The 13,354-nt window shown below is 46.7% G+C and overlaps 1 protein-coding gene across 1 annotated transcript in view; it reads left to right on the top strand.

The window, feature by feature from the left end:
- The window catches only part of LOC149353476 (isovaleryl-CoA dehydrogenase, mitochondrial), a 49,763-nt gene that overhangs the window by 32,610 nt on the left and 3,799 nt on the right, over positions 1 to 13,354 (top strand). The window contains exons 10-11 of the mRNA XM_089582590.1: positions 112 to 216; positions 9,079 to 9,151. Of these exons, the coding sequence (XP_089438716.1) occupies positions 112 to 216; positions 9,079 to 9,151 (178 nt within the window). The remainder of the gene's footprint in view (positions 1 to 111; positions 217 to 9,078; positions 9,152 to 13,354) is intronic.

Below are 13,354 nucleotides of genomic sequence, written 5' to 3'. Positions count from 1 at the left end.
GTCCATTCCAAGTTCTGCTCATTAAGCCGTCTCTGGCTTTGCCCGCTGGTGTGGCGACAGAGGGTGTATTTGCCTGAACAGTGCTTTGACAGTGCGTGTGTTATGCTCCAGCTGCTGCAGGGCAAGATTGCTGACATGTACACCACGCTCAATGCCTGCCGCTCATACTTGTACAGCACAGCCAGGGCTGTGGACCAGGGTCACGTCCTGTCCAAGGTGAGGTGGACAGCATTTAAGTTGCAGTGTTTTGAGTAAGCACCTTTGTTATTTGCCTGTTGGGCTGTTTTGAAGATCTTGCTAACACCATGCTCGGGTGCCTAAAAGCCAAAATATAGACAAATAGACTAGCACTGTGCCCTGGACACTCTAAAATGGCACTTATTTTGTCAACCTCATCGGCATGAGTTTGTAGTGACTGCTGGGGTTTGTTTAGATATAAACCTGACGATTATACCGCAATATTTTGGGCTGAATGTTCGTGGGCATCTCATAATTATCATTACAGGAAGTACAGGTCCCTCCAGTATGAAAGGGAACGACCAGTTTGCAGAAAAAGACAAATTTGTTTTGTTATTTCCGCACTGAAGTTGAAAATGACTTTTGGGTATTACCGTAGTTACTCGATTCTAAGCACTAAGCACCCCCCCCCCCCCCCCCCCTTTTTTTTTCACTATCACGGTGCCCAAAGTGAGCGGGGGAGGAGGGGTAGCGCTTAGATTAAAAAAATCTAAAATTAACCCCTCCCCTCTTCGTTTCACGGCGATATCTCGATGAGACGGACGCGACAAATCACATTTTATTTGGCAGACATTCAAAAGAAAAATAGGTGCAGACAGTGGACCCACCACTCATGTCTGATACTTAGTTACTCTCATTGCCACTCAAGTCCGTTGCATCGCTTGAGCCTCCACTCTCAGTATTCCACAGCAGGTCATCTTCCTCATTTTGCACACAGCGTAGCAAGAATGGGACATGAGACAAAAGACTAATACAAACAAGCGCTGACTAACAACTGGTCTTTTATTCAAGAACAAAAGGCGTATATGCAGGTATTGAAATATTTACCAAGACAACAAAAGTTATCTGGAAGCCACGTGGGAGGTCAGATAACTCAATTCCCTCTCGGATAATGCCATAAAAGGGCTGCTGATGTACATCGTACCCTTGTGGGGAATTTAGAAGGCCTCCATTACCTTGCATGTGTTAATGTATCGCTGTGCCGGAACAGGATGCATGTCTTCTTATAATCAGGAATGCATTTGCACTCCTTGCATCGAAAAGTAGACTGGGCAAGGGGGTCACCTTTTGCTCTGCTTTCCGCGTAATCTTTCTCATGCTTGAATTGGCATTTCCTGCCGTGAGCGCCTGTGTGGGAAAGGGGATCATATTTTCTTGTGTTCTGATGCCCCATTAGACATTTGCGAAATGGCAGGAGCATGAAGAATATCGTGGAATTACTGGCAGGAAGCAGTCTGAAGTTGATGACAGCTGGTAAGGAGGGATGTTTTGTAGTCCTTCCAGCAGGGGCCTTTGCGGAGAAAGCGCCCGAAGCCCTTCGGAGGAACTTCCGGCAGGTTGCCTTCAAGGCTTCCAAGGTGAAAGGGCAGGCAGTTGAAATGCTTAGACGCCACAGCTTGAACAAGCTGGCTGAAGCAGCCACCAAGTCGACAGGTCAGCAGCTTGAAGTCCTTTTCACCGTTAAGAAGTACAAGCCAGGCAATCTTTTTCATTCCATTGTCTCTGAAGGGGGACTTGGCAGCATGTCGTCTCAGGGTATCTTCAAAAGCAGCTGGGTTCTTTGTGCATGCCGGACCCTTTCGTGATTCCCAATTCGGACTTACTGGTCGAGTTTCTCAAAGCGGATAACCCGATAACTGCATGTTTTTCAGCATTGACATGGTGGACCTTTTTTATTCCTTGCCACATTGTGAACTCATGGAAGCTGTAAAGATTTGCTTTACTAGCTGAGATTTGCTTTTATTGATAAATGCGATGAACAGTTTTTTACAAATGTCCTTTTATCCATCTGCAACAGTGGTTGATTGGGAGGGAGAGGCTTTTGTACAAGCGTTGGGGCTTTGCATAGGCTTCAGGGTGGCACCTGTGTTGGCCAATTTCTTTTTAAGCAGGGTTGATAGGGCAATTGAAAAGGCATTGGATGAGTCGGTCGTTCGGGTTTTTCGGTATGTCGACGACTACTTGGTGTTCACCCAAACAGGCAGCTTGCCTAAAGGTCTGGTCGACGTTCTAGTGATTTTAAGGAATGTGGACGTGGGTTGGAGTTCACAACTGAGGTTCCCAGCAACAGAGAACTGCAGTTTTTGGATTTGGCATTGTGTGGTGAGGACAAACACGTGTCCTAGTGGTATTGCCCAAGGACTGCCAATCTCTTGCTAAACTTCCGGTCTGACCATTGTAAGCTCATAAAGGAGGGCATTGACAAACACGTGTCCTAGTGGTATTGCCCAAGGACTGCCAATCTCTTGCTAAACTTCCGGTCTGACCATTGTAAGCTCATAAAGGAGGGCATTGCCGTTTCTTGCTTGCTATCAGCTCTCAGGAAGTCTTTTTATGAAAGGACGGGGGAGAGCATTTTGGCGCAGGTAAGCAGGTTACGTGTGAACGGATGTCCTGACGAACTCATTTCCAGGGCAGCTTAGGAACTTCTTAGCTTAAGAATGGGGTTCAGCCGAAAGAAGGCAAAAAGAAGACAAGGCTGGCTGTGGTGCCGTATGCACACTGCTTGTCACAAGGGCTGAAAAAAGTTGCAGGTCGATACGACATTGATGTCATCTTTTCTGCGCCTAGGAAACTAACACAATGTGCAAACAGATCAGTCAGAGGCAAGACGGCAAGAGGGTTGCTTGTCAGGTGCATCATGTGTCGGCCGTCTATACCCTGCGAGGTGGGGGTGGTATACGAGGTCTGTTAGAAAAGTATCCGACCTTTGGCCGAAGAAAAAAAATGGCATAACTGTAGCGTTGGAAACCTAATTACCTTCAAAGTAGTCTCCTTGGGACTTCACACACTTCTCCCAGATGTGCTGCCACTGTTGGAAGTGTTCCGAAAAGGCTTTTTTCGGAATGGAGTTTAGCTCAGCTGTCGTTGCAGCCATAATGTCCTCTCTTGTCTGAAATCGCGCTCCTTTCCATGGCCTTTTGATTTTGGGAAACAGCCAGAAGTCGCAGGGGGCCTTATCAGGAGAGTAAGGAGTTTGTTGAACTACAAGAGTCTGGTTTTTTGCCAAAAAAGTCTGAATCGAGTGCGAAGAATGTTCAGGAGCATTGCCGTAATGGATGCGCCAATTTCCTGTTGACCGCAACTCCGGTCTCTTGCGCCGCACAGCATCATGTAGGCGACGGAGGACATCCCTGTTGTACTCTTTGGTCATTGTTTGACCCTGGGGCGTGCGTACTCTTGGTGTGCCACACAGCGAGAGTACAAGAAAGCAGTCAGCATCACTTAAACGTTGCTGAGCATTTGGCAGGCCTTCATTGGTCGTGGGGACGTGGAATGCTTCTATTGGGACGACTGGGATTTGGTTTCCGGGTCGAATCGTACGCCCAAGACTCGTCACCAGTGATTATGGTGTTGATGAAGTCGGGGTCACTGTTTGTGGAATCCAGCGTGTCCTGTGAGACTTCAACACGAAGCTGCTTTTGCTCCACCGTGAGCAGCTTCGGCGCGAATTTCGCCGCAACTCTCTTCATGGCCAAATCTTCGGTGATAATGGAATGTGCAGAAAAGGTACTGATGTCCACCTCTTGCGCAATTTCTCAGATAGTCACACGATGGTCCCGCATCACCAGAGCGTTAATTTCGGCAATGACCCGGCCATTTTGGCATGTTGATGGCCGACCGGAGCGTGGCTCGCTCTCCACCGATGTGCAGCCATCTTTAAACCAGTTGTACTATTGCTTAATTTGTGTGCTGCTCTAAGCGTCGTCACCGAAACCCGTCTGAATATTCCGAATGGTTTCCACTTGGCTGTCGCCCCGTTTCTGGCAAAATTTGATGCATTAGCGCTGCTCCTGTCGCACCGCCATTTTGCTTGCACTAAAAAACCGACGAGAGCACTGCACACTACCTCACTCAAACGCTGCCTCCCAGCGACTGACGCTATTGGCAGGCGGGAAAAAATTCGTGCATGCGCACGACACTTCAAGGTCTGCTGGTGCAAGCGCGCTTGTTTCATATCCATCAGGTGTTCGAAAAAAAAAATAAGGTCGGTTCTAACAAACCTCGTATCAGGATCCCCTTCTCATGTGGTGCCATGTACATTGGCCAAACTGGTAGGTGTGTCAACAAATGTCTAATGGAGCATGAAAACACAAGAAAAAATGATCCCCTTTCCCACACAGGCGTTCGCTGCAGGGAATGCCAATGCAAGCATGAGAAAGATTACGCAGAAAGGAGCGCAAAAGGTGACCCCCTGGCCCAGCCTACTTTTCGATGCAATGAGTGCAAATGCGTTCCTGATTACAAGAACGCGTGCATCCTGTTCCGGCACAACGATAAACTAACACGCGAGGTAATGGAGGCCTTTTATATTCACCAAAAGGGTATGATGTGTATCAGCAGCCCTTCCATTGCATTATCCGAGAAGGAATTGAGTTATCTGACCTCCCACGAGCCTTCCAGATAACTTTAGTTGTTTTGATAAGTCTTTCAATGTCTGTATATTTATGCCTTTCGTTCTTCAATAAAAAAAACTAGTTGTTAGTCAGCACTTGTTTGTGTTAGTCTTTTGTCTCAAGTCCCGTTCTTGTTGCGCTGTGAGCAAAATGATGAATACTTACCAACTCGCCCAAATTTCCGCCTTGCTGAAGGTTGTCTTCCATTCCTCTGAAGTGGTTTGTAATCGAAGACTTCTTAAATGACTTGGCTACAATGTCGACTTGGACCCGCTTCCACTTGTCCAAAATCCACCTTGTGATGGTTGACGGGGATGCTTTCTGCAGCTTTCCCGTCAGCGTCTTCTTCCGGCTTCTGGCATATTCTTGTCCGGCGTGTCAAAGAAAATCATTTCTTCTCATCATATGCTCCTCCCAGCCCCAGCTTGCACGAAACATCGTGTAGGGAATCTGAATTCTGGTTACAATCTCCATCACTTCAGTCTAGATTGCATCGGCAGTGAAAGTGAAGGCCCTGCATCGTTCGCTGCAAACAAACTCTCAGACTTCTTCAATTTGCGGATATCGGCCCTTGTGCGGTTCCGTAAACTTCTTGCATGTTGCAGTGCCTTTGATAATCTGGTTCTGCTGCTACCTCCATCTGATGATGCAGGCTCGGTCCACCCCGAATTCTGTGGTGGCACTGTGGTTGTCATTACCTTCAGCAAGCGCAATTATAGTTCGCTTGAACCTCAAGCTGTAAGCTGCCCTCTTCAAACTCATTCCGACTTCTGTTGGGGCTGTCAGAACTGACACCAAACAAAACAACGTGTGCCTGCGATGCCTGCAAAACCTGCCAAGCGCCGCTGATACCAGGCCCACATGTCAACACGGTGGTATAATTATCAGGGTCGCTTTCAGCTGGTTTTTGGTGTTCTGTGCCACCATCTGTCATGTAGTGTCAGAAACAAGAAGCCGCAGACGCCGGGCCACTTCAGGATTCTGATGGCTCTGGCCTGATGACAGGGTGAGCAAGTGCACTTGGCTGCCTTGGCTACATGCTCTTCCTCACAAAAAGGGGGACGTTTAGATTTGCATGCAAATTTTTTTTTCAAAATGTGAAAGTAGTGGGGGGTGGTTACACTCGAGGAGTGCTTAGAATCGCGCAAATACGGTATATGCCAAGAGAAAACTATAGTTATAAAATAGGGAAAAGCTTGCTTGTCACAACAAATTATTAAGTAATCATTAATTGAATGCTCAGACTTCATTTCCTGTCATATTGAAAGGAGCTGTACATTTTATGTTATTCTAAAGCTTCTTTAAAGTGGAGCTATAATATTGGAGTCAATATCTGTGACAAAATGAATAGGGAAAAAAAAATTTGAACTGAACTGATCGGCATGCAATTGACTACTGTGCCCCTTTTATAGTTAGTTTTGTCTATGTTTAAAAAAATGGCTTTGTGGCATGGTACATTATTCGATTACTCTCGATCAACTTAAAAAAAAAATGGTGAAAAATGAGCCACAGATCCTCGCAAAAACAGTGCAGGTGTGATGGCACAGCCAACCCCAGTGCATTTGGTTTCCTGAGTTTGAGAATACAAGGCATTACCTTATCTGTGTCACAACTGTATTTGGTGTGTGATTACAAAGCTACCCGTAATGCATTGAACATATGTATATTTGTGTGCCAGAAGAGCCGAATGCTCACTTATTACTTTGGTGATGACAGCTGTCATTTTAATGATGTCCCTAGGAGCAGCTCCAAGATTAACACTCACTCATGAGCAGAGATTGTTGTCAGCTGTGCACTGTGACTGTGCCCCCCCCCCCCCCCCAAAAAAAACTGCCATCATAAATGTGAAAATGCGGTGGAGCCTAGTGAGGAGGCTTCTTCACACAAAAAGCACGAAAAGCTTGTGACGACCATGCAGTTTCAGCGTAAACGAGGGGAATGCACATTGGTGTCAGAACAGTGAGACTGCTTCTAGAAAGAAAAGGAAATGACCAGAGACACATGAAAGCGGCGTGCAGCTGGGTTCGGATGGTTGGTAAATGCATGGCCGATACTGCTGTCACCTTGGGCTGGCAGCGAAGCTCAGAAACCAAAACTACACGACCAGGTGTCTTTTTGACCTTGTGAGAAGTGCCCTTCTGTCGTTGTCACACCTACTGTGACGCACATGTTAGAAGTGCGCAGGTTACAATGCACCATGCAGTAGGTGAGATTTTTACATGATCAATTGCCCTGCTGTTGGCCCCTTGACTTGTCTTTCCTTTGGGAGCCCCATGCGAAATTCCACAAGTGGGTTTTTCCACATATCGGAATAGACCAAAACGAGATGGCGGAGCTCACTCTAGAAAAAGTTGGAAAGGCAACAGGATGAATGCGATTGGTGTGGGCGTTCAGAATGTAGCACAGTACAGAAGGACGAAACAGAAACCACATGTGTGCACTTTATGATTGTTGGGAGCATGTGGACAGGCATCTTATTCTCATCACACATTATGAGAACAAGGTGCTTCACATAGCCCGCATTAAAGTAAGCTGTGTTAGTCATCCTGTCTGCCTGTATGTTCCCAGGCCTGTTCAGTGCCGCAAATGCAACAGGATTAGACATTTGAGTGCTGTTTGCAGAAACGAGGTAATCCTGCCGTCGATGCGGTGGTACACACCTGAATGACACTTGCAAGACTGAGGCTATCAAGTGTGCCAACTGATCGGGTGCCCATGAAGCAACTGCTAAAGACTGTCCAAAAATGAAAAGGAGAGACTCATTCTGAGCTGGTGAAAGGCAATTTGACTCACCAAGAAGCAGCTGCGTCTATTCGTCGCTGCAAATGTCATTCCTGATGCCGACGCCCGTATTCACACAGCAGCAACACTAGTCTTGACAAGCAAATGTCCCAGCTGGCTTCATCTCAGTTGCCACAGCAGCTTGAGCTGAAAAACAGTAAGACGATGCCTGCTGCAGAGTCGCATGTTACCGCAAGGACGCTGTCAGATGCAGTTGCATTGTCCACCTCCTCTGATGTTGAATGGCCTGCTCTACTAGCAAAGGCTGTCACCATGGCATGTTCCAGTTTGGTGCCACTCCAGCTGATAATGTTGACAAGCCCAAAAGTCGGCAGGTGAAAGATAAGCTGAAACAGATTGTGAATTCAGTGCGGGTGCCGCTTTCTGGCATCAACATGCCGACAGCAAGGATTGTTGCTCTGTTTTTGGATGCACTTGAGCCGCTCTTGGCAGCACGGCAGTAATTCACTATGTCACTGCAAAAAACCACTTCTCGGAGACAATGCACATGCGCTGCAGTGTAATGGTGCAGTGAAATGCCCAGTGCCTGCATGGCTGTCTGAGTGACTTTGACAGTGTGTCCAGGAGTAAGGAGAAGTGTCCAGAAGAAGAAGAATCTTTCCTGTTATTGTGATATGTGAGCCCAGCATGCCTTCTGTGTACTGCTGTGGTCTCAAGAAGCGGACGCAAAAAGCAAAATGTTGACCAGTACATGCTCATGAAAGACTAATGCCGGCCGCTTCCTTGAAGCATTTCGACAGCGGGCCACTCTTGGATTATTACTGCTAGGAGTTGAAAGCTCTCCAGGCAGTGCAGGCGTTTTCACGCCTTTTGAGCGCCATGGGCCTTGACTCATGATTGTGATGCCAACAAATGTTCCTGTATATATTTTCATCTCTCATTTCATCACATCACCACCTATCACAATCGATGGAGGCAAAATTCTAGAGGACCGTGCACTATGTGATGTCAGTGAATGTTAAAGAACACCAGGTGGTCGAAATTTCCGGAGCCCTCCACTACGGCGTCCCTTATAGCCTGAGTTACTTTGGGACGTTAAACCCCCATAAACCAAACCTCTTTCTTCTGCTCTTGCTCTTCCCCATTGCAGATTAGCTGGCCAGATATTCGTCTTTCCAGCCAACCTATCTGCCCTTGCAATCAATAAACTCGTCTATATATCCAAATTGCAGAATTTTACACAAGGTCCAAGCCTATCAGCATTCGAAAATACACTCGGAACGAAAATTAGTCTACATGATAAACCACGAATAAAGCGGAGAAGACTTTTTTTAATATTTTGCTGACACTTTGTTCTCGCTCACCAGATAATTTGCCCGGATATTGTGGTTTTACAAGTGTTGGGTTTGTGAAAGTTGGCAGAGTATTCAGTCGCTTCCAAATATTTGGAAATTCTCGAATATCAATTTCTTGAATCAGATATGAACCAAATAACAAATATGTTCGATTTGTATTTGACATTTCAAATACTCACACATTAAGGTGTGAACTTGCAGTATCATGAAATGCCATCTTTTCCTTCATCCACAACCCCTTGTCTCCATATTGCCACTTTTGCAGACCCAAGAAACTATGCTAAGTGTTGTTGCTTCAGTCGTCTTTATTTTTTTCGCTTTCTCTCTTTCTTTTTGTGCACATACAGGACTGTGCTGGTGTCATCCTGTACTGTGCAGAGAAGGCAACACAACTGGCCCTAGATGCTGTTCAATGCTTGGGTGAGTAATGTGGTAGTTCAGTTTGCTGGGGCTTGTACTGTGGGGCTAGCCAGACTGTTTTGGATGCAAATAAGGATGCAAATAAATGAATGTGTTAAACAAGCAGCAGTCATCACGTGAAGAAAGTACCAAGCACTGCCTGAGTCTGTTTTGCAATAGCCACCCTTGGTTTCAGTGAAAGCATGTTTCAAAAATAAACTCGCATATTTATTTTATATACGTTATGTTCCCACGGAACTTCATGAATTCTGTATTCTGACTTTTCGAAATTCAAAATCTTCCAATGCAAATGGTTGGGGGCCTTAGCCAAACTAGCCATCCCAGGTGTCTGTTTTGTTGCTTAACCGAGAAGTTTTATACTGCCAGATGCTTTGCTCTTGAAACGTAAAGGAAAAATACTCTGCAGATGTTAGAGAAAACAACTGAGTATGTTAATAAAAATGGTAGTGATAGCTTGGCGGAAGGGAAAATTTACTTGACTACAGGTAGACTGCAGTGGCATGTCTGCCTTGTGTTAATCACTGCCTATTGTGAACCATTGTAGACTTGTGTGACATAGTGTGCATGTCAAACCTTTGTTGTGTTCTATTCAGGGCAGTATGCCCTAAAATTGCCCCATTATGGGCTTAATGGCAGGAACTGTAATGCTGCCTGCAACACATAACAAGCTTCACCATTGTGCTGCTGCCTGACTAGAAATGATCCTGCAGACTCCAGCTTATGCACCATAGTCGCATTTATCATGTAGGCCTGTTCACAGCCCACAGCCACCTGATTTTTGGACTGTGGGGAGTGCCTGCAGAAGCTTCTTACCTAAGCTCTCTCCAGCTCTATGAGCAGGTGTTGGTCGGTGCCGCCCGCAGTCAGGTATTGAATATATAGCAGAGCTCTGCCTCATTTGGGAAAAGGTCTATAGCTAAAGGTGAAAAGGGCTGTTCAGACAAGTGGCTAACATCTGCGTCTTCAATTTTTGATCAGGCAGATGTGTATGACAGAAGACGTTGGCAAAAAGTAAGTTTGAAATGGTCAAGGACAGCATCTTTGGATGCGTGATCATATGCACCAGATTGACGGAACATTGGGCCTTTTTGTGTAGCATGTGGAAATGTAGCTTTGCAGACTGATTCAGTGACATTTTGCTGTAACTGCTGCATTCAATCCACGATGCTTGTCAGCAAACATATTTTTTTAGATGCCTAGTCCTTCCAGTTTTGCCACTTATGGGTGTCAGTGCCTGTGCAGCACATTTATTGAGCTGCTCTTGATGACTACATTTGAAATCAATTGTGCAGTTCCACCGTGTTTTCTTGAATTGTATATTGGTTCATTACATTGGCAGTGTGGGATGCATGAAGGCAAAAATCACTGGGCATCTGATAAGTGCCTCAGTTCTTACGGCTGGTAAACATGACACAGCCATTGCATGTCTCCTTCGAGTTTAGTGTAGTAAGTGCAGTACAGTGCAGTGTAGTAAATTATGTTTCACACGGTTAATATATTGTGTAAGTGCCTTGCAAGATCATCTCATTAGCAAGCCTTTTCGTTCTATTTGACAGTACTTGCTTAAAGGGCAACTGAAGTGGTTTTAGAATTCGATGAGCTTAAGGGGTTTGAATGTATGAAACTTGCAGGGAAAGTGTGGGAAGTCTTTCTGTGTTAGCATTTGAAATGGTGACTTAATCTCTGTACAAAGTCGTTTCGGCGTTAAAGGTGCACTGAAGAGGAATCTGAACTCGTCTTTTTGCCACGGGAACTCAATCTACATGTTCATGAAGTCAATAGATGGAACGCCGACCAAAAGGTTGTTATTTAATATGAATATTAAACAACAACCTTTTGGTCGGCGTTCCATCTATTGACTTCATGAATCTTCTTCCCGACCAGACGAGTTTTCGTCGAACGTTAGATTTCATCACCCTACGACGGTCGTATGGCCAACCCTTCATCACTCAAGTGAGGTGATCAAGGCTTCCGTATGGAAGCCGAAACGTCTTCGTCTTCATATTAAACAACAACCTTTTGGTCGGCGTTCCATCTATTGACTTCATGAATCTTCTTCCCGACCAGACGAGTTTTCGTCGAACGTTAGATTTCAATCTACACGTTCCGAGCATTATTAGAAACTTCGATTTATTGCCCTGTGTGGCCGATTTCCCTAATTAAATCGAATTAACGTCCAGCTCCCGCCTTTTTTTTTTAATTCTCCCTCGTACGGTGGGCGGAGTCGACCAACGCGGGAAGTGCCTTTCACCCAGTCCCGTGGCGGCTTGCCGCTCTGCCATCGGCGGAGTAATACGTAGTAGTCCGTAGAAGCAAATACTCCGCGCGTATTTTTATTTCTGCGGGCTTATTTTGTGGTTATATTATCTGCAAATGAAACTATTTAAGTGAAAGCTCGTTAATTCAAAACTCGATAATTCGAATTTTCGGATAATTCGAACTACACTACTTGGTCCGGCCAAGCTCCGTAGAGATCTGTGTATAAAAAAAAAGCCCGTTAATTCGAAAGCGAGTCGGTTCCGTTACGGATAATTCGAACTACGCGCCACCGCGTCTGGGCGGCTTGGCACACAGCATGTGGCCAAAAAAAGCACCTCCTCCGCATAGTTAGAGGCTGCGTACGTCCTAAACGGGGACAGAAGATGAAACTAGATAAAACCTTGGAAGAGTGGGTAAAGCTTAAATGGCGCTATCACTGGCGCGGTGGCCGGCGGCACCGGAGGGAAGGGGTTGGCAACGCGCAACCTCCGGAACTCGCAACTAAATGCTCGTTAATTCGAGCCCTGTTAATTCGAAAATACGGATAAGCACTGTCAGCGCGGTCCCAGCCAGCGCCCATGAAGGCTGTGACTTAGGACGGGCGCTACAAATTACGAGCGAAAAACTTTTTTTTCTTTGCGAGTGTGGTCCATGCTTCCACCCATCCGTCGGTCGCCAACGGAAGCACGCGCAAGACGCGGGCTTTTGAGTGGCAGTAGACGGCGTCCGCCCCAATCGCTCATGGCACATAAGGCGAACGTACTGAAAACGAGGCTTGCGCAACCGAACAAGCGCTGGCACTCTGCCAAAGTTCGCTTCCCCCTTGCTGGAGCTAACGTCAAAAGTGATGTTATCGCTGCGCAGCATCTTGGCGCGCCGCCAAGAAATGCGTTGCGGGCCATGACGGTGCTGAAAACGAGGCTTGCGCAACCGAACAAGCGCTGGCACTCTGCCAAAGTTCGCTTCCCCCTTGCTGGAGCTAACGTCAAAAGTGATGTTATCGCTGTGCAGCATCTTGGCGCGCCGCCAAGAAATGCGTTGTGGGCCGTGACGGTGCTGAAAACGAGGCTTGCGCAACCGAACAAGCGCTGGCACTCTGCCAAAGTTCGCTTCCTCCTTGCTGGAGCTAACGTCAAAAGTGATGTTATCGCTGTGCAGCATCTTGGCGCGCCGCCAAGAAATGCGTTGTGGGCCGTGACGGTGCTGAAAACGAGGCTTGCGCAACCGAACAAGCGCTGGCACTCTGCCAAAGTTCGCTTCCTCCTTGCTGGAGCTAACGTCAAAAGTGATGTTATCGCTGCGCAGCATCTTGGCGCGCCGCCAAGAAATGCGTTGTGGGCTGTGACGGTGCCAAACGGAGGGAAGCGTTAACGACTGACGCTTTTTTTTTCGGATTCTTAGGCAAAAATCGGGGGGGGGGGGGGGGGGGGGTCATTATGTGAGTGGGTTCGTTACGCGAGTAAATACCCTACATATACCGTAATGCAAATGGTTCTTGTCGGTTTTTTCGGGGCCATTCGATAATTCGACCATCGGATAATTCGAACGTTTTTCCCGGTCCCCTGAAGTTCGAATTAACGAGCTTTTACTATTCACGGAAACCTAAAAAACAAAATGAAGCGAAAGCAAAGCCTCCATGGAGCTTGCTGAAGGGCACTCCACGTGTTGGTCGACTCCGCCCACCGTACCAGGGAGAATTTAAAAAAAAATGGCGGGAGCCGGATGTTAATTCGATTTAATTAGGGAAATCGGCCGCACAGGGCAATAAGTCGCAGTTTCTAAGAATGCTAGGAACGTGTAGATCGAGTTCCCGTGGCAAAAAGACGAGTTCAGATTCCTCTTCAGTGCACCTTTCTGCAGTGCAGTGCAGTGTGCAGTGCAGTGTGCCTGGCAGAGGTGGCAACGATGACGTCATGTTCGGCGGTGCTACGTTTCCAGTGAAGA

The sequence above is a fragment of the Amblyomma mixtum genome, chromosome 3, assembly GCF_055824585.1.
Source record: "Amblyomma mixtum isolate Tamu chromosome 3, ASM5582458v1, whole genome shotgun sequence".
Lineage (NCBI taxonomy): Eukaryota > Metazoa > Arthropoda > Arachnida > Ixodida > Ixodidae > Amblyomma > Amblyomma mixtum.
Note: the sequence above shows the minus strand (reverse complement) of the source record. Positions and strands in the feature narration are given on the sequence as shown.